Source organism: Bombus fervidus, chromosome 16 (genome assembly GCF_041682495.2).
Source record: "Bombus fervidus isolate BK054 chromosome 16, iyBomFerv1, whole genome shotgun sequence".
Classification (NCBI taxonomy): domain Eukaryota; kingdom Metazoa; phylum Arthropoda; class Insecta; order Hymenoptera; family Apidae; genus Bombus; species Bombus fervidus.
Window position 1 is genome coordinate 7,652,581 of NC_091532.1, and position 22,059 is coordinate 7,674,639.

At 37.9% G+C, this 22,059-nt stretch overlaps 2 protein-coding genes across 3 annotated transcripts in view; one reads left to right on the forward strand and one right to left on the reverse strand.

Annotated features, from left to right (window-relative positions):
- LOC139995922 (alkaline phosphatase-like) overlaps nucleotides 1–22,059 on the reverse strand; it is a 234,210-nt gene that overhangs the window by 73,538 nt on the left and 138,613 nt on the right. The gene's annotated exons all lie outside the window — the stretch shown is intronic.
- Nucleotides 95–22,059, forward strand: part of LOC139995924 (caspase-1) — a 37,215-nt gene continuing 15,250 nt past the window's right edge. The window contains exons 1-3 of one of the 2 annotated variants that reach the window (XM_072019867.1): nucleotides 95–284; nucleotides 4,962–5,206; nucleotides 19,955–20,130. In XM_072019867.1, the coding sequence (XP_071875968.1) occupies nucleotides 130–284; nucleotides 4,962–5,206; nucleotides 19,955–20,130 (576 nt within the window). In that variant the 5' untranslated portion in view covers nucleotides 95–129. The remainder of the gene's footprint in view (nucleotides 285–4,961; nucleotides 5,207–19,954; nucleotides 20,131–22,059) is intronic. The other variant, XM_072019866.1, reaches the window with a different exon arrangement.

Below are 22,059 nucleotides of genomic sequence, written 5' to 3' on the forward strand. Positions count from 1 at the left end.
CAAATGATTCCAGTAACAAAGATCGATATCAATAACGAATACGATATCAGTACTTTGATAAGATAAGATACTACCTATAAAACTGTACGTCATCTCTTCCTCATTGGTTTTCTGTAACAGTGATTACAAATGACAACATTACTCAAGGATTTATTACAGATAATTTTAAGAATATTCACGATGGAATCATTACGAGAGCGCAACAGATTACTACGTCAAAAGTTTTTTGAAGAAAATGAAAAATTGCAGTGCCAAGTGGATAGCTGGATGTCTACAAAACCAAAGTGAGTGTTTTAACATTTCTTTGAGAGATCGGTTTATAGCTAAATGAATATTCTTTGATGATGTGACAACATTGAAAACAAAACAAAGAACTAGGACCGTAACGGTCGATCTTCAGCGAAAATGATCGATTTTATTTGTCAGCGAGGAGGTGTCCTCGAAATGGCTTGAGAAAATACGAGAAAGCGGAGTATTTTTTCTTCGAGCGGGCACGCCAACGGAAACAGTAACATATACGTGTTCAGATATCAAATCTTTGATAAACGTGACTTGCGCTAGGCTACGTGTGAAGCGTCAACGGCGCAATAAACGTAGAAACCGCTTCGCGTGATCTAGAACGGTTGTATATTACCAACGTGTATGAAAGTGCAGGGAGCACGGTCAGCACATGATATATGCATATTTACCGGCTGAGAATTAACATTTCTATGCTGAAATTAATTTTACGTGTCAGTTTATGGCTGTATGTCGCGCGAGGTGTCTGCTTATTGCACTCTGAAATATTAAGGAGAACCGTGTTACCACGCTATGATTTGGAGAAGTTAAACGGAGTATAACTTCGCTCCTCGAGTATTGAGCTAACGAGAGATGTATATATATGTGTATGTTTCGAATTTTTCACTAAGGAAGGAAAGACCAGTAACAGTTTACAACCACATTATTAAATTCACACCATAGAGGGGTAAAGCTTATCGGAATTTGTCTCTTTGACAATTTGCCGATATCGTTTATCATCGAGGATATAGCAAATGATAGGAACAGTTATAGTAAAACAAAACACTCAGCCTCTTTTCGAAATTGCCGAACTTCACTCTCTTCCAATTTACATGCGTATTTTAAAGAAAATTTGTAGAAAATTCGCGACTCGCCCTGTCCTTCGCGAAAAGACACATAAAATCTCCGAACCAAATGACCGTCCAGTTACATTAACCATTTTATCATATCTTCGTATTAATCGCGGAGGAGGAGGAAAAGATTCGAACTCGCTGAAAACAAAATTGACAGTCCCTCATTCTCAGTCGCAATTTCGTAGCCGACGGTCTTCTTCCCTCAATTGGACTGGATCGTTATAATCGTTGCTCGGGGATTTATATTCCCGGCGTCGAGACAGAGGGAACAGAGGGTTGGAATTAGTGGTCGGTACAAAATGTTTTCGAGTTCAAAGGAAACGCGACGAACTGCTATAATACCGGTAACTCGTTTCTCTTTCCCAATGAACGTTTGTTTGGTAATGGGCGGCAGGTCCGCGCGCATTTATGACTAGTTTGTAAGCACTTTGCAGCGGGCTTTGTCAAGCAAGACCCCGTTATTCGCGTCCGCGTGCACGAATTTGCCCGACTGCGCGCCCATGAAAGCGTGTCTCTACATTCACCTAGGGAAGAGTCTTTCAACTGGCAACCTGCTATCTCCAGCCGTTTAAAAAGCCCTATCCAGCATCGTTGGCTGACGTTTTGTGTCCCTCTTTCGTTCGTTCTTTTGTTTTTCATGTCCCGCCACCTCTCTTTCTCGCCCGCTTTGCTACATGTTTCGAGCGATGCGCAGGTGGTTTTTACGGTTTTGAAACGATTCTGTTACAATCGACGCGTAAAATCGTCAATGAATTGCATGGATTTTTATTTCCTTTTTAATGATGTTTATTTAACAAAAGGAAATAATATTTTCATTCCTCTTCGATTTTGTTCGATGTTATGAAGGAGGTAGAAGGTTTAAACAGCGATGCATAATATTATGCATTTGTTTGTTGACAAACTGAGCTTCGAGAGCGATGTTAAGTACCTAAAGGCAAAATTTATTTGAGTACGGTGTAACAAATGGATTCTGACGTAATAATGTTTATAGCTAAACTTAAACAGTACCTTTGCTATGATTGTGTACCAGAGATAGTAAACATGGCATAAGCAATAGAATGCATGTAAATGCATGTAAATACATAAAACCGAATCATAATCTGAACTAGTAATATCAACTTGCACGTTGTGCCGCGATAACATCGATAAAAATCGAGAACGATATACGGTATACGTATCTGTTAAATATCGAAATTAGACATCTCTGAATTTTGTATAGTCGGAAAATGTGTCTATTGGCACTATACGCGGCAGAGTAATTATAATTTCTAACACAAAATTGAAAAAAATTCGACAGAATTTCACAACAACGTACTAGACACAGTGTAAACAAGGCGCAGAATATATCTGCATTTTATAAAAATTACACTATTGTTTCTTCACAGAGAGAAGTCTCTAAATTCTGAAAGCAAGTTGAAATTGTTGGTTATGCCTGCTGGAACTTTGTTTCAAGTACACACTGTTCTCCCGTAAGAGGATTCAATCCTACACAGACGTTCGCACATAGATGCACGCAATTCAACCAAGTATATAGCCTTTGACGCACGCATTCATAGAGTTCTAAGTTCCAAACACAACAACCATACTTGTCTCTGAGAGTATACTCCTACTACAACACGAACGCGCATTGTAAATGCGATAATAATTGCCACCTGTTTAGGAACATCGTGTCACCTGCAGTTGTAAAATGCGCCATTTAGTAGTACAATTAAAAAATAACGATACAATCGCTTTCACGAAAAGTATTCATTGTAGAAATAGCGCGATGCACTTGATCTCGATTGCAGAATTAATTTCAATCACCTACACGAAATTTTTTATCACGTTTATTTTATTTCAAACATAGAGAGAACTGTTTAACAAAACATGCAAAGACCAATTTTTAATTTTCTTCCATCATTGATTAAAGCAATCACTCGGAAAATCTGTATCCCACTCCGTGCTTCTTAAGCTCGAATAGCAAAGTACCATTATCAAACCAGCGTCTCGTCTTTTAAATAATTAAATAATAATCAAGAAGTCGAAAAAGTCTCACTCGATTCCCCGACAATACCGATCTCTATATCCGATCGTAGTATCACGGCGTGTTACTTGGTGCTCATCGTGTGAAAATGGTGGTAATCGCGCATACTAACTTCACCGAACACGCGACTGGTTCGATCAGTTCACGTACACACGTTTACAAGGAGGTAGGAGGGCAGCGTAGTTGTACGATAAAACGGTCGAACCATTACTTGGAAGTTCTTTAGCCTGGGATTGCGATCTAAGTTAAAATTAAATCGACCGTCGGATGATACGGCGGACTCGTGCACGCTCATGTGCGCTTCTCTGCGAACGTAGATTGCAGACGCTCTTTCCACCAGCGAGCAAGATTTTCCGTTCGTAGCGTGCACCTTTCGTACGTGAGCGGAAAGTACGAAACAGCCTAATACACTTTGGAACGAGAGCGAGGCTCTCGCGACAGATTATACGCTTTCGCGCCTTTCCAGCAGAGGCAAACCTTTCGAATTCGCGCGCCGGAAGTTGCCACGGCGCCCAAGAAATACGAGTTCCGATGCTTTCGTTTAGTTCTCTATAAGTGTACTCCAACAGCTGTTTCCTAAACATTCACGGAGAATTGGAGCTTGTACAGTTCTCGATTGGTTGCGTTGGGTTTTAGGAAGTTGGGGCAAATATAGGTAGAACGTTGGAAGTATTTTGTTGGAGAAATGCAGAGTTGAAAGATTCCAAAGTCCATTGCAGTCGAAATTTCTGTCGGATAAATCATCGTATTTCTACTATCGAGCAAATGCACTAATTTAGATGATACTATTAAATATTATTTAGGAAGAAACTTATATCTTATTTAGAGATGAACTACGACACACAAACACCGAGACAATGTTCATTCGTTGGATTCGCAGCCGCATAAACGTCGAAAAGTTTCTTGCAGAATTGTGCTTAGCGTCGACCTTCGCCTCCTAGAGACGTTATTTGTCGCGCGTCTGTGGACCGTTGTCCTGGCAAACGAGCTAGCCAACTCTCTTCTCCAGGTCCAAAATTTTACGAGCAACGTAAAAAGCGTCAACGTGCGACGTCGACACCGAAATTGCGGATACGCGCTTCGTTGCGGCGTTTCGGTTTCATTCTTTTTTCTTCTTTTTCTGTTTTTCTTTTTTTTTTTTTTTTTACCGGCTTCCTACCATCGCGCCGTATCGATCGACGAAATTCGGAAACAGAGAAATTTTTCGACGGGCAAAAATATACGCGCGCTAGTTATTGCGAATCCGCGAGCCCGCGTGCGAACATGTACAACGATCGTAAAACAGAATGAGAAGGGTTTTCGAGTTGTGTAATTCGCCGTTTAACGGGTCCTATATTAGACGGACTAGAATTGAGTGGAAAGAACGAATTACGGCATCGAATTTACATTGGAATATGAATCTCCTAATTAAATACCGTTCGCTCGCGTAACGCCGCCGTGTCGACGCCATAATCGAACGAATAAATTGTTTCCACGCGGAATACGAATTGCGTAAACTGCCTCTGGGATATTGAATGTGTATATCCGCTGGGAGGAAGTTTGAAACAGGGTTTGTAGAGAAATAGGATAACTCCCAAACGATATGATTTCGATATGTCGAAGATAAGCTATGGGAGGTTAGTTCGCGATACTATTTTGTCAATTTTTTCATAAAAATTTTGTGCAATTTTCTATGTATATTTAAATTATGCTCCTCTTGGATTACATTTGTGTCTACGTACTTGTTCATTCGTTTCGATATTAAGAAAAATGGAAATTCTTTAATTTACATGTATCGTTTTTCTTTTTCTTTTTTTTTTTTTTTTTAGGGATGAGCCTGTCAGACCGAGTTGCACAATTAATCTGGACCCACATTCGGAAGTATATAATATGAATCACAAACGAAGAGGTATCGCGTTAATCTTCAGCCACGTCAACTTCAAGAAACTGGATACACGAGTTGGTGGGGAAAAAGATTTGCAGGAACTGGCGCAAACATTAAAGTACCTTGGCTTTGACGTTCGAGTTTACATCGACTCGAATGTTAAAACGATATTGTCGACGGTGCAAAACGGTAAGCACACATTTTCCAAAGTCTTGAAAGAAGAAGCTTCTTTGAACTGGTTCTTTGCTTGACACCGTAAGTCATTTTGAAGTGATGAAAAATGAGCGAACGGCGTTATAAATGAAATTCCACTTAGATCATTAATTTATCTGGAATCGATATTTGAAAATGATTTACTACGATTTCAATCATTTTATAAATTATTTCCGTTAGAATAACGACATTACGTGGAAAATCTGACGCGATCCATCCGATAAGACACGAAAATAATTTTGTCTTGAAACGATAAACTTGCAAATTTCCTCTGCTCATTGAAACAACGAACGCGTGACAGAATTGAAAACAAAAATAAAACCGGTCCAGCAATTTGCAATTGGTCCCTCGATGTTGCCGCGTGAAATTGCATGAAAATCATTCGCGAAATTACGATAAATTCCGGCGGATCGTTTCCGCTTTGAAATTTTTTATTCGAAGTAGCAGACTGTCATGCGAGCCGCCTGGGGATAACGCGATTTGGGGCGCAAACCACGTTTTATTCGTAGCTGGGGACAGGTTTTAATCATTTTTCTGCGCTGCTCGTTAAACAGCGTGCAATCCGTGATGGCAAGCGGAGACGGATAATACGTGAAATAATTCATTTTGACCGTGACTGGGTAACGAATCGCGTATCCATTATTTGGGTAACGTCACTTTGATGTAGTCCGCCATAGTCCGTGTCGACTGAAAACCTGATTCTGCTGCGATTGCCTTCTAAATCGAAATGTTTTCAAACCCGCTGAATTACCTCAAACGAAAAGAATCATCGATTTCGACCGTCCGATTACGTATAATTATAAATGTATCCTGCTGACTGATTATACACGCGTATAAAACATTTAGAGTTTAAACGTATACAATAGTATTATATATATACTATTTCCTCTCAAATTATTTACTAAAAATACAAAAAGAATATCGTCCGATTAAATCGTTATCTTTTTCAAATTGTTATCTATCGGCGATTTTAATATTAGTGTCTTTTTGCAAATGGAACGAATATTATTGATTCACTGGTTATTTCGTATGAAGGCTATATTTGAACAATAATTTATTGACTATCTTCGTGAATATAAATAACAAATACGTATAATATTTTTTACTTATGAGGCTAAGACTAATTTAAGAAAAAAGATTCTTTATGCGGAATACTACATGTATAATTCATGGAACAATTCAATTTCAAATTCCATTGTGTTCTTCAATTTCATTGTGATCTTCAAATTCCATGTAGCGGCACACACCGTGTAAATTTATACGGAATCCTCAGCAGATTTAAACAGAGGCCGTGACACAGGCGTGGAACGCTGTTTTCCAGTGAGCACATTCGAAACATATTCGTCGCGAACTCGGCAAACCGATGTTCCTAAATTCGCTTAGCGTGCGGGGAGCCGTAACGTGGCCATAAAATTCGCGTGGCTTGGCGAACGTTGGAACCTTTGCTCAACAAATCGTCGGTAAACCGTTTGAAAAGAGGATAAAAGCGGAAGCGTAACTGTCCATGAAAAGTCACCAGGAACCGTTCTCGTTCGATTCATTCTTTTCCTTTCCTCTTTCTTCTATTTATCGTTGATCCATTCAAATATTGACACAATAGGCGTCACCACCGTGTTCGACATACATTTATCAAACGCTTTTGTCGACGTCGAACAAAGATGTTCTTACATTGTCGGGCAAGCGTGAAGCTCGTAAATCGTGCGCTCCTGAATCATCCATAGATCGCAACAAACGTTCTGAAGGGTTTCATTTAAAACGCCTTTCCATGGTAGGATTATCCGAACGATGAATTTCAATGAACGGCTTGGTTGCAGTCCGCGTTTTATGATATCTGTATCGCTCCTTCGGTCGGATCGATGGGAAAACGATAAATCGTCTACTAAATATTTTCTTTACTCGAAACAGGTATAATATATAATATTAAATGTATATAGAACGATATGATTAAAAAAAGAAAAACAATATTTATGAATTGTACGAGAATCATGTATTATTGGAGGAGCTGTTGTCTGAATGATGAATGAGAACGCGATGTTCAAATAATGTTTGTAATCTTTCTAAGGAGGATAAAGTATTCGGCACGATAAAAATTCTTGAAAAGTGTTCAGTTACCTATAACAGAAGATGATTCATGCACTCAATTTCTTGCTATTTTAATCACTTAACCGTGATTGGTTCTGTAGCGCCTGAATTCGATAAAGTTATATTTGGTCACGCGTAGCTAAGATCATTATCGATACCTGAAAGTTAGTAGTGATATCGACAACGTTGCGAGTCCCACTAACGAACAATTCAAAATCAAGCCTATTTCTTCGATAGATATTTAAATACCTTTTTTAAAATGAAATATTCGTGTTGATTGGTTAAATTATTGTGAAAAACCGGATCGTGGAAATTTGTTATTGAAGTCCTGTTCGGAAATGGAATTAAATTTATTCGTCGCAAAAATATTGATGTATAACTGGCCTATGAAAATTTGTCAGGTGTTTCGAATTCTCTATCGCATTTTTGTATCGCATAATTGTATCGTAGGATCAATCTCCGGGGGTAGGAGTCGATGGAATTTCGTAATACAAACAGGAATATCGTTGAAACGGTAATGGGAAAACAATAGCGTTAATAATGGAAATAATGAATTAAATATTTAACGATGATTCCGGCATTTTTCCATGTTTGACTTGGTTTCACGAATAACATATTTGCAAGCATACAGTAATATTAAAATTATTGATGAAAATATTTATCGGTGTAACAATAAAATAGCGAAAAGCTAAGATATCTAAGATCAGTTTTATTCTTTAAACTGAATTTTTAACATAAAAGGTTTCGAATTTTTGTCTCCTTATGACGCACAAATGTCAGATAAAATTCGTGTCACACGCAAAGGGAATGCTGAAATAGACTCGAGTGTTTACACGCGATTTTCTCGTCGTTTTCCAGTCCTCAAACCTCCCTTACAAGACATTCCCATTTGCATGTTTGATGCATAAAAAGTATCTCTGCCCTCAATTTTTCCTCCTATTGGAACTCACGAATTTCGAATAAAATTTGCATTCTCTAAACGTTTCTCCGATATGTACATAGTTGCTGTTAGTGAAAAGCCGCGAGTTTAAATGAAATCTATTTATTATTTTCCGAATTTCTTACTTTAAAACAGATTTAATACTCCGCTGTAAAATATTCTCAGCTTTCACTCAACAGATCGCTAACTCGTTCGTAAATATCCGAAAAATACTTAACCCGTGGATCGATTCAATCGCGATTATTCTCTCTTAAATTTTTGCTCCAAAGAAGAAAATAAATTACGATGGATTAGGTTGAAGTGCATTTTTTTACAATACGAGATTAAAGACGCAAACAAAGAAGAACGTCGACGGTCGATAAACATTCCTAAAATCTACAACTGCATTCAAACTTCATTCATCGACCGAACCACTGTTCCGTTTCATCCCGATAGTAAACCTACCCTGAATCGATCGAGGATAAATTGACAGAGACTGTTGGTCAATCTCGAAGAGGGTTTCGCGTTTTTTTTATTGGGCAAATTTTTATATAAAGAGGCTTAAATAGCGACAGTGGTCTATCAATGATTCTCGTGAAAGTCTTTGTCGAAAGTTTGGCGAGGAAAAAGAAGGAAGTATAACGGGGTCTGTCGTCTCTTGAACATGATTGTCCGAGCATGGATAATGATGACGTCGATGAATGAACGTTACGAGAAGTTGCACAAACATCTTACAATGAAACGAGCTCATTAAGCTTCCTTCTGCCAGCCAGGTAACCGGTTTCCACCAAGGTATAACTAGTAGAGACAATCACGCGAAATATATGGGCGTATGCGCGTAGTGGAGCAGAAAGTCGGATGATCGCGGAACTTTATAATAAGCGAGGAAACTTTTCATACTCCGTCGGCCTGGGATGCGTCAAGAGATAGTCGAGGACAAAAGTAACTGGACAGGCAGTGGAAATAGGTATGAATGAGATTTCGTTGAAATACGACTCATTTACAGAAAAATGTAAATATTAATTTCAATTATATATTAAATAACCTATGTACTATAAAGACGTATAGTAAATGAAACTTTAATGTGTGTATACGACTAATACAAGTAGTAGTACTTACACTATCTGCCTACTTACTTTTGTCACCGACTGTATATCGTGTACCGTTTATAGCTAGTTTTTTCTTTTTTCTTTTTTCTCCTCTTATCTGCCTTGCTTTCCACGTCGTTCGTTTTCGTACGATTTCCTTTTTTTTTCTTTTTCCAATTTTGAAGGCGAAGGATGAGAGTTAAATTCTACTGGATATTTTATGCGTTCTACATGTTTGAAAGTCTGAAGTTAATAAAAAATGAGCGCAGCCTATAAACGAAAATATTTGTAACGAAAAATTTGTATTTGGAGCTACGAGCGTTTCGAAAACGCGTATCACGTTACGTACTTCGTTTCTCGATTTTATTCAATTTTACTTGATTTCAGCTTAATTTGCCAATACATGTAAAATTTACATGGATTATTAAAAGCCAATGGCTTGAGTCAATATTTGATTTTTTACTTTTGAAATATACAATGAAAGTAATAAATTCATACATATAAAAATGATAGAAATATGTAGAGAAGTATTGGATGACAAGCAAAAAAAAAAAAAAAATTGCGATCTCCCTCGATGAATGTTGCTGCCGTTCGCAGACATTTTTTTGCACGATTTCATCAGCGACTAAAAGTTCCATTTCAGCCGGCAGAACGGGACTTTCAATTATTCCGTGTCGTTACAGTTATCGGGAAATTTTTTGGCCGGTCGACAGGTGTTTTGTAAACGGCGTGTAATTAAACAGGTTTAATGATCGCTGTTTTATTCGACCGCGCGCACGTTGGCCACGACTGTGCGAATGAAAAATTGCCATTGCACTATTCATACGATGTCGCTAGATAATACCGTCGCTAACGGAACATTATCAGAACATTACACAAATACGTCCACTGTTAGTTTCAAATGGGCGATGAGCTGTTTCTTGTAATTTGCTATGTTGATTGTGTTTTGCCTAATGACAATAAAATACATTACTGGCACTTCGAGTAGAATATTATATTTTACTGTCTCTCTAGATTAAATTCAAGCGAATATAAATGTTATCGAATTATAACCGTTGAAAGCTACAAAGGATCTCGTTTTACTCTGTTTTGCAATTATTGCATTTTTTCTATAATTGAGCAGTAAAACAATTTCCCAATTGAGCGTACAAAAAGGTAACCAGCGTGTAAAATGTACGTATATGCGGAACACGTTTCAATTGAGTTGAGGAAATCAACGAAGTTAACGCGGTATCCAGGATCTCAATTTTTTTTTCGTGAGATCGTGATTTTGGAAATGGAAATTTGAGATACAGTATAAGACACTTATATTTCAGAACGTCGACAGAAATATCTATGTATAGCGAGCTAACTCAGTAGAATCGGATATACCGATTTAATTTTTACGTATTGTGCACTTCACGGAAGCAGTAGCACGTATCAACGATACGATCGGCAACGGGGTTGCGAGAAACTGTTTTGAACGCGTAGCTGCGTAAGCTGCTCGATTATATATTTTATAAAAGTTGCTGTCGCTATTTTTAATGCTTCAATTTCTGGCACTGTGCCATGTTAGCTCAGCTTCTATTCTGTGAATTCGATTGGACTCTGAAGAGTTCAGAAACTTTTTCCATCTAGCCACTCGACGATGTTGAAATTTTTGCTTCTCAATTGGCTGTACGATGGAGATATCGATAATAAAGCGAGTATCGCACGCTAGATCGATATTATGATCGTGGTACGTTCCGTTGATATAGATAGTTATTTTAAAATGTTGGTCGAATTGTGAATAAAATGTTTCAGTGGTAAATGCTTCCGTCTGTGATATTGTCCTCATATTCTAGTAATTCGAGATAGGATAAATATACATTGTACATTTTGTAAAATTAAATATTAAACGTAGATCTTTGTGTATCGAAATCTAATAGAGCTACGAGAAGGCAAGGATGAACAAATAGTAAAATGCTTCAAAGTTTCATGAATATTTTAAGAACACCAATTTTCTCAAGTATACTCTGCTCCCATTGAAGCCACGCAAACAGAGTTTTGTTCGACTAGTACAAAAGTCAAATAAAAACAAATTTAGATCTTAACGCAATGAATAGATACCTATATTGCAGGTGTATGTATCTACATACACTCAAATGACGATTTAATTTTCCACTTTTATATTAGTATCGCTAGATGTCCTTTTTTATATCAGTAGAATGTTCTAAAATTTGACAAAATACGTAGTCACAATATTATTTTCAAAGGAATAGATTAAGAAGAAACGGAATGTGAACAAAAGCATTAACGTCAGGGTGTAGCTGCAAGATAGTTTGAAATAAAATAAAAGTACAGTGGAGAAACCTTAGACACACGTACGCAAAATATTTCAAGTTATTTCACTAATTCGTGAATTCAATAATTTCGTCATCTCTTCTTTCTTCAAAACGAGCCGACAAGAATACTCGAGCGAATCTCTTATTTTTCTTTTCATCTGCTCTCGTTTGTAAATAAAACTCGGAATAAATAAACAGTTTTATCTTTTTTTGGCCGTTTAGTCGGTGCGGTGCGCTCGTATCGTCGCGTTTGGATTCGATATCGGAAGCAAAAAACAAGCGTATACGCGACTTCTATTTGCTGAGCAAATAGCAGTTCCGGAGCTCTTCGTCGGACAGCGCCGGCTGAAAGGGTGAAAACAGGCTTGGTAAATAGTTAAATATCCCCGGTGAAATTTGCCCAGGGTGGTTTTTAATCCGCGACAGAGAAGAAGAAAGTTACGCCTCGAACCTGATTAAAACAGCCTCGTGATCGACGTGTCGCCTCGGTAGTATACAGAATGCGCAGTTTAAAATCACAGTTTAAATGCTAAGGATAATCGCACGTGAATCGACGTTGTGAACGAGGTGAAAACGTTTGAAGCAATTGCTCGTAGCGCGCATAACAATATCGGACGCGATTTAATAATTCAGTTCACGGCCGACTAGCTGTTTCATAGCTCGGCACGCGTTAAGGTTTGTCCATATTGGCCACGTGCCAATGGATGTTTAACAGAGGTGTAGGAAATCTGATACTTCAAGTTATGGATGGTTAGTATCAAATGCTGTTAGCGAAGTAAGGGTTATGATGTATCGGTTCTGCTTTGATTTTTGATTGAGTTATAGGTAAACCACAGCAGTTTGGATTTAGTTTCGAAGTATTCCATTTTAGTTTGCACTTATAGTTTACGAAATAAAGATCCAGTAAATAAAAATTAAAATATTGTAATGAAAATTTCGCTTAAAGTTTCTTATGACAAAACGATACTACTAGCTGAGACTATACATTTGTAATAGTTGTTTATATTACGTACGATCGTTTTTATAAATAATTTAAGAGGCAACGATAAACATCATTAGAAAAATAGTATTCTAATGCTTTTAATAATAATAATTTGAATGAAGTTTGAATTGCAAAGATAATACTACTCTCTCTCTCTCTCTCTTTCTCTCTTTCTCTTTCAATATCTCTCAACGATATATTAAACCTTCGATTTCAAAATATTTCTATTATTATCAGTCAATGTTATATCTCGCAAACACGAGCAGTTATCGCCGCTTGATAATCGTATTAGCCAGAAACACCGATAATCGTATAATTAATGTACCGATGATAATACGTAATATAGACCAAACGAATTATAGAACAATGTATTAAATAATGCAATGAACAATTACAATTTTCTCTTCTGATGGTTATAATTCGAAACCGCAAATTTTAACGATTTGAATAATATCGATGAGGAAACAATGAGACAATTGAATGGATACATCGATGTGTGTTACTCAAACACTAAAACACTAGCAACACGTTGGTTTGTTTAACCATTACTGTAATTGTTGAAAGTTTCATGAACGTACATAATTACATATCGATGCTGAGCCTCTACAATTATAATTGATAAGTCATGCTTTACCGGTGTAAGACGATCAAAAAGACCAAATAATGTAAAATATCAGAAGCAAAGGAACGTATTTCTATCTAAATTTGAAGGAAAAGAAAATAGAGTAATTAATTCAAAGTTAGAGAGTAATCCGCTCAGTCTTTTATTCGTTCGCTTTGAAGATAGTTATCGAGCTACTAAACTGCACGAGAAACGTAGCTTTTGCAGTTTCATTCTTCTCTTGTGGATTTAACACGACGGTCATGCCACAATTTCCGGCGATTGGGCATAATTTTTACTGTCCAAGCTTGGATAAACTTTACTCTGAAAGTAGAAACGAAAAAATTGGAAAGCAGTTTTCAAGTATCTTTTCGAAGTTGTCCTTCACGAGATTATCGGAAGTAGCAAAAGAGAAGTTTCGACGTGTATTCAGGGTGCAGCATCGAGAAATCGCTTCGACAGTGGATTCTGCAAAGGACGACGATAAAAACTGTTCATATAAACGAATGTCCTATTCATGTCGGAATTTTATGTTGCAATAATACTACGGGAAAATGGAAGTACTTGAATTAATTTCTTCTACCTACTTATCTACAAACAAAAGAAAACCCGAGCAATACCTGGAGAAATGGAGAGAGTAGGGCAGTCAGTGGTAAAACGTATCCAGTCTTGTATTCGCGAGCAAAGAATTTTGTTCACTTTGAACATCTCTGATGAAGATATGCAGATAATAAGATCAAACAGAGTATATATTTATGAGCCATTTTTATTGTTTTTATGTGCAAAATTCATGGTCGAAATATTAAATTAGTATTAGAGTATAATTCGGTTTGGGCACACGTTGATCCGATCACGGAAGACGTTGGAAAATTTAATCATTTACGTCCATCGAGGTTGTAGAATCTGACATATCGTTTCGTCGTTCCATTTAAGCGAATTTTGTCAGACATAGCTCTTCGTTTTTTTCGATTCGAACGCTTGCCATACGTTCAGGCGATTTCCAGACGACTGAAAATGAAGCATCGGGTGTGCATCCGTTCGATGCCTATCTCGCGTGCTGGGTTCTCATTCAAAGATGCGGAAAGACCCACAGCTAGAATCTTTCAGTTGCCGAAGTTCTCGTTTTTCGCTAGATACCAGAAGATCATTCGCTTCTTTCTTTTGAAACGATTGTGTAATTGTATGTTCGACACAACTTATAATTTTCTCTCAATCGTGAGTTACGTAAACGTAGAATTTTTCCAATGAAAGAGTTCGATTTAAGGTGTGACTGTGGATGTGAAGTGTGATAAATGTTTCAATTTCCTGCTGCAAGAATAGTGGAATTGTTAGGTGAAATCGGTTCAACGAATACGTGAGGAACTCAAACGAAATCCTTTACGTATTGCAATGAAATCAGTTTACGCTTTCTTTTTGTTGTATATATCCTTTTAAATTTTAATTCCATTTTATTCACTTTATTGAAGTCTCTTCTATACAAACATGTGCAGTTTCATACGTTTTAGTTTGGATTAAATTTTTAGTTGAAAGAATCAATGGTACGGCTGTTCCGTGTTTTTCATCTGCTTTATGTTTAAGAAGTTCGCGAAAGTGGTCTTCTGTTACTTTGTAAATTTCAACTGTTTGATTCTACGCGCTTTCTCTTTAAACACGTTGGAAGCGAGCACTTGCATTTCACTAAACTTTTTAACTTCCATATAGTCTACTACATAGTGTATCTATATGCACTTGAATTCCGTAACTGTTCAAATTCACGATTAGATGAACTCGCTATACCATTCCACCAAGCTTTCCCATCCTTTGATTCTCTGACCCTCAAACTCGATCGAATTCCTTTGCACATTCCGTTGTTTGATTCCAATGTCTGACTTTACTTAAACTCAAATGTGTTGGTATTTTGATTCGAGTGTGATTTCGAAATTCATTTCTAAAATCCATCAAGTATCCATTTGATCCTCGTTTGAAATACTCATTCAAGATATTCGTTCGTAGAAAGTACTGTGAATCCATACATTCGCAAGCTGCAAGAAATTCATCAAACTCAACACTCGACAACTTTACTCGGCACAACGTCATATATACCATAAAAAAATGTTTCGTATCGTCCTCTTCATTTTAACGTATCACTTTACAACGAAACGTGGAAATACATATGTATCATTCTCAAGCGAAACGACGAGTAAAACAACGTAATAATTCCGCGCCAAGAGAGCCTCGTTTCCCATTTGATCGAGTTGATAACGAAAAATAGCAAACAGCACGCGAACGGAAAGCGTACACGAAACGAGCTATTAATGATCCTCGTTGGTGGCAATATAATTACAGGAATTTCACAGAGACCATGTAATCCCCATCACGTTTGAACGTTTATCGGAACGGACAGCGGGAAATTACGTAAACTGTGCACGTGGAAAAACGTGACCGGCACCGGCCGGATAATTATTTGCATTCCTTTTCCTATAACTGACGCTCCTCTTCGACATGGTGTGCTCCTGTCACCCTATATCCCGTTCTCTGTCTGTTCGAAGCTCCGCGCATCTCGACTCGAACGTTGCGAAAAGTGGCTCGTTTGCTCGTACCAAGAGCCCTGTTTCAGCGGTTGCCTTTAACGTCAAGCTTGCTGAAACGTATGCGTCCGCGAATGGCCACAGCTATACCGGTTGTCTCAAAGAGACAAATACTCACGTTCAAATAGCTGCTGAACTGAGAAATTCCGTGGTTTATTTAATATCTCTCCTTTCATCGATATCCGTCAATTTTATTTGTAGTACGATAAACACACATACACGCTTTTCAAGTTATCGAAATTGTTATTATGGGTTCGATTTGTGCAATAGCTTATTTTAGTACACATTTCTTATTTCGACAAAGCAATATGTAAAAAGTACTTTACGTATATTTGCGCAACTTCTTGGTTTTTAATAGACGAAGAACACGTTTCGATGCCAGTGAGACCAAGTATACGTTCCTATTCCGTTCCATTGGACACGTATCGATCATAAACCATTCCTACAAATCACGCAACGCCCTCTATAAATAAGCTCGTATGCACATACATATCCGTTCACGCCTCCAACAGAGTACTAGATTTGCATTCGTCGAGAAAGCATCAACTGACACCGGTAATAAACTTCTGAATTTGTAGCATAGTCGGGCGTATTGATCAGTGGAAAGCGTATACCGGTTTCCTCCTAGCGGAAGTGGATGTTGCTAGCGGATATTGTTAGTAAGAGAGCTCTGGTATCGGGTTATTAGATGCGGTAGGGAGGAACAGTCGCGTTTACCCTTGCTGCGAACCAATTACCTCGAAGCACATCCTATTTCGTACGTTTGCGCATCCTTTTGTCTACTCAAGATCGTTCTAGCTGGTTTCCTCGTGGAATACTTTGACGAGCGACCGCGTCCGATTCCATAATTAATTCGGACTGAACTAATTCGTTCGAATTAATTAACGCGTCCGGATGGATCGTGACGGGGCAAGCGACGAAGTAACGAGCAAACTTCGGTTACAATGACGCGTATAATCGTCGAAAGCAAGTTCTTTCGAACGCGAACGGTTCACCGGCTGCTACGTCCTCTGCGCTTATACACGGGCCGGAGGATCGTACCGAAGCAAATAGCGCGTGAAATCGCCCCGCTGCTGTTCGAGAATGAATTATACGGAGATTTTTCTCCGCCTCCCCGCGCTAATTCTTCTCCGCTCACGGCGCTTATTTGTTTAACCTGGCAGGCAGCCGAGAAAATTGCTAACTTCGAGAGCCATTTCGTAATGGAATTATTTTGTTCTTGTTTTCGGTACGCTCAGCCGCTTTTCAAAAATATGATATATCGGAAATCTGAGACTTCGAACTCGCCAATTCGAACGTTTGGAAATTTGAATGAAAATTTCAGAATCGAATAACGTGAAGGTTTAAAAATTTGAAAACTCGTTTAAGAAGATATAAAACATAAGGATAGTATTAAACATTCTCCTCAAAGACTACGTTCCTGATAAATATAAACATACGAAAAATGTATGTAAGAGTATAATACTGTAAAGAGTTAATAATATCGCTTGACGCCTATGGTATTTCACAATTTCCCACGGCAAACATTCTGGCGCTGCAAGTAGCGGTAAATTGTATACAGGAAACGAGTGGAGGACGTGTTTATACGTTTGTCCTCAGTTCGCGAAGTACCTTTTCCAACGGTAGCATTCCAAACAACTGTACCGAGGAAAGGGAACAGTATTGTGCGAAAGAACGTTTCAACTTCTCTGGAACTTTTCTTGCTTGCTCGTAGTCCTGATGGACATTGCTAAAACGTGTCAGCTGCATCTTTTAGTTGTTTCAAGCCTTTTTTCCAGACACAAACGAATTATCATACACGGAGACCACGATGAAAATTAGTTTTCTAACCGCATCACGCGAAAGAAGGAAAAAGGCGGTAATTTCACACACTTTGGTCTTTATAACGACGAAGAATTACAGAAAGTGATAAGAGATATATAACGTGATTAGCTATTAAAGTAATTAACGGATAAAATTCGAATGGGATGCAAATATTTTTAGATAATATTTTTTAGACGTATTTAAAGTAGTTAGTAGTAGAACGTGGCGCGATTGCATTTTCGTCTTTTCTTCCCATTATATTTTAATCCCATATTATCTAAAATTCATTTCAACCATCTCTTTCTAAATCTCGGCTAAAAAGTTAATTACCTGAATAGTTTTGCAGGCTTTTATGTGTATTTCAGAGTCACGTTATCACGCTGTATATACTAGCAAAATTAAAAAGTAGGTTTCGCGTGCGAGAGTTGCGAGGAATATTCATGGAGGTGAATATACAAGTACGATATTTATAATCCTTATAAATAAGTTTTGCAGGCAGAACAAAAGTTTGCATAGATACAATTTGACTGCGGATGTTTACATATTTACAAGAAAATAGACGCAAAACTGTGCAGGCTATGAGATATAAAATGAAAAGATATATGTTACAATTTGAAACAAAGTACTTACTCGTAAAGATTTAGTGAGTGAGTCGTGTGACGTTAATAATTGATCTCGTTAGATATAATTAATTTAATCGTTAAGTAATTTAATTATTATCCAGTAGTATCGGTATTTTACGTCACTACGAGAGAAGAAGAATTCAAATTGGTTCGAGTATATCAGATTTAAGTAGATTACTTGATTCTAAGACGATTTACAGACTTAATCATAATAGAATACATCGATAAACTTTTAGTGAAAGTACAATAAGACAGTAGATATTAAAAATAATACGTAATAAAATTAATACGTATGAGAAGGTACATTTCTGCAATACTGTAGAATCTTGAAACGAATCACACGTAATATTCATTGCATCGCTATATAAAGAGCTAAAAAGTTCGCGAAGAATCGATAAAGTTGATTCACAAAGAGAAGAGCAGCATTGCCCGGGAAGAAAAATGAAATCCGCTTAGTTTTACTCGATGATTCGAACTAATTGTTACATCGTTAAACAGAATGAAACGTTTGTACGCGATAGAATTGAAACTGTAAAGAGAAAAAGAATCGGCCAGTTAAATGGTTAAACTGTTTGTATCTTCTTATCTTCTTATTTTTTTTTTTTTTTTAATTTCATATCCGAAATGACTATCGATTACGAAAAAAAAGCAAAAATGTAATTCTTTTGACGCATAGTTCTCAGAAAATCTAATTACAAAGATCGCACATATTTTACTTGAAATCATCAAGGAAGAAGAAATACCAATCTGAAATAATCCAGAGAAACGTGAAGGAAGAAATGACTCGAAAATGGCTTGAGTTGAATTGCTTTGAAATTCAAAGAGCAAATCGAAAGGTTTGGAAAGTTCGTTTGGTGAACGATTCGATGAACGTGTTCGAATTGTTTGCAAAAGTGATTTTCAAGTCTGACGGTGTTTGCTATGGTAACACAACAGTCAAATCGGAAAGGGTGAGAGGTTAAACGAACAATACGTGTCGTCGTTAACCTCTTGATTTGCTTGCGTATGACCCATCACGGTAAACAGCTCGGTCATCACTATTGTGACCACACTGAATTAATTAATCCTTTCATTAAATCTAGTGCGGAAACTCGCGCACCGCTTGAATCTATAACGCGACGCATACTTGTTCCGTGCGGTTTCCAAATTTAACACGACGACTTTTATTTCTGTAGTTTTAATCATAGGTACCATATCACGGCTAATGATAGTAATATCATTAATTGATATACTTGAACAAGATAATATTAAACGGTGCGAATAGACCAGTAGAATAGTTTGTCAACATTTACGAATGTGAAAATAACTAGCTGTAATAGCTGTAAATTTTGTTCTATTAAACGCGACAACTTATAATCCTAAAATGAAAAATCTCGCACGTTATCGACTATGCTGATTTGAATGGATGAAAAACGAGCAAGCTTAAGCCTTAAACAACATCCGACAACCACGGTTACCTTAATACCTCGAACGTCTCCAAGTTCCAAACACCTGTAGAGCTTACTTGCCCGTTATGTCTATGACAGTAATCGTCAGGGAATCTGATACACGTATCGCGATAGTATCAAGATGTAGGATAATCTAAACCCACAGAAATAGTAAGCTTCCCAAAGACTACGTGATTTTCGAGAGTGAACATCGAAATGCCGCATTGAGCTTCGCTTTCCCAATATTGTTCCCTGTATCAGCTACTCCGGCAAACAGTCCGAGGCCGTTATCACAGGCACCACCGAATTAATTAATCCTTTCATTAAAGCTGCTGCGGAAGACCACACGGATGCCGACTGTCTGGTCGTAGCTGCTATGTCGCACGGAGAATCGGGTGTCCTGTATGCAGCCGACAATGTGTATCCAGTGGACATGCTTTGGAGCCCTTTCCTTGGCAATCGATGCCCCAGCTTAGCAGGCAAACCGAAATTATTTTTTATTCAGGTCAGTTGTCTTTTATCAATTGTAGCTTTCAACGTGATCGTCTGTCATCGTTAACGAGCTTTAGATCGAATATCTCTATTAATATCGATGTACTATATTGCCGAACTTTTATCTGTTTTGCATAAGCTGACGCACATGCAAAACAATGATACGTTACAGTTCTACAATGATACATGATTATTTGATTAAGCGTTTAGAACGTAGTATCGGCATTCTGTCAATGACAAATATTCAATTTAAACCTTGCTAATGAACGTGCTTCGCTTATTGCTAATAGATATCCTGAACCGCACACGATTCAATATTCATCCGTGAAAACTATTTGCCGTTTGCGAGAAGTCCCATGACGAGTTTGAAATTTAGGCCTTAACAAATATCCAGTCACGGGCTAATCGATATTTAAATTATACGCACCACGTCGTAAAAGAGATGTTATTGTTATAGAAGAAAATTCAGCAATAGTCCATACTGAATTTATTAGACGTTAAAAAAATATTACTAAGTAAATTATGGAAATTGTAATATCACGAAACACACACGCACATACACACGAATATATATGTATATGTCGGAGATGAAAGGACAACGGGGTCACCCGTTGGAATTGCTTGGAAAAGCCTCAATAGCATTCACGAAATAACCCAGACACAGTCATTCGAAACTTGAGACAATGAGCTTAGGCTCGAGGCGACAACCGGTCGCCGAGCGTAGCCGCGGTCACGGGATGAACGTTCCACCTAACAGAAAAGTACCAATATTATGAGGCACACGTTGCATTAACAATCAAACCCTGGGCAAGAGCAATGTCGCAGTTATGTGAGTCTGCCTAGCAACGGTAGCAGTTTGTTGGTATCCCAGGCCAACGTTAAACAAAGCTAACGCAACCGTAAGGAGAAGAAAGTTTCCATTACTCAATTATTCTTGTGATCTCCTTGGTGAGTGACACATCGTCTAGAGAGCAATATAAAGAGCGTCATAGCGAGCGATATTTTTGTGCATAGAAATTCTATTCTGAGTTTAATAAAGAGTGAGCCCGTGGATCGTGGATTCGCTATATCGAACCTAAGGTCATTGCCATCAGCGTCTAGTTACCGCGGTCACTGGTCGAACTTATTTCTTCTGTATTTGTGTTAATAAACGTTATCTTGATTGTGAAACAACAATGAACAACCCAGGCGAAGATTCTTTACACGCCCATAATCAAAGCTCAAACAACTCAACTCCGACATATATATATGTCGGGTTCACATTATGATTAGAGTTAGGGGCGTGTAATGAATATTCTCTGGAATTAGCCATCGTTGTTATGCAATCGAGGTAATGTTGATTAGCACAAGTGTGAGTATTACAGAATCGACAAGTAACCGCGGTGATTAGACACTAATGACAATGGTCTTAGGTTCGATAACGAATCCGCGGCCAACGGGATAACGAATATACTTTCCTCCAAAGTCTAACTCTGACTCGTGGTTAAAAACGTGAAGTATCCACTGATCGTGAAGACGTTGTTTTACTCGCTGACGAGATCGCACGAGAGAATGTGTTTTCCGTCGCGGTGATGCTGCAGAGGAAAACTATGATGGAGTGTGTCTAAGGACACGAGATCATCGGATTCGTCGAGGAAAACCTTCGCTCGGAAAGTGAGGGAAATGGACGTCGCTGTTAATTGGTTAATTTCTATGTTGGTGGTTAGAGAAAAATGCTAGTCTGTCTTGAGAGAAAGTTGCTAGCGGGAAGCGTCGTTCGTGAGAAAAGCAGATTTCCCGTATTTACCGTAGTAGGTGATAGATTTAGGGACTGTTAGAATAAAGACTGTTTGCCCGTTTGAAGGTCCTTAGTTAATTAAATCTTAAGATTTATAGCGGGTCTTCAGACTAGCTAAACATGTCCTGTGGAGATGCATCGACATCTAGGAATCATCGTGCCCGA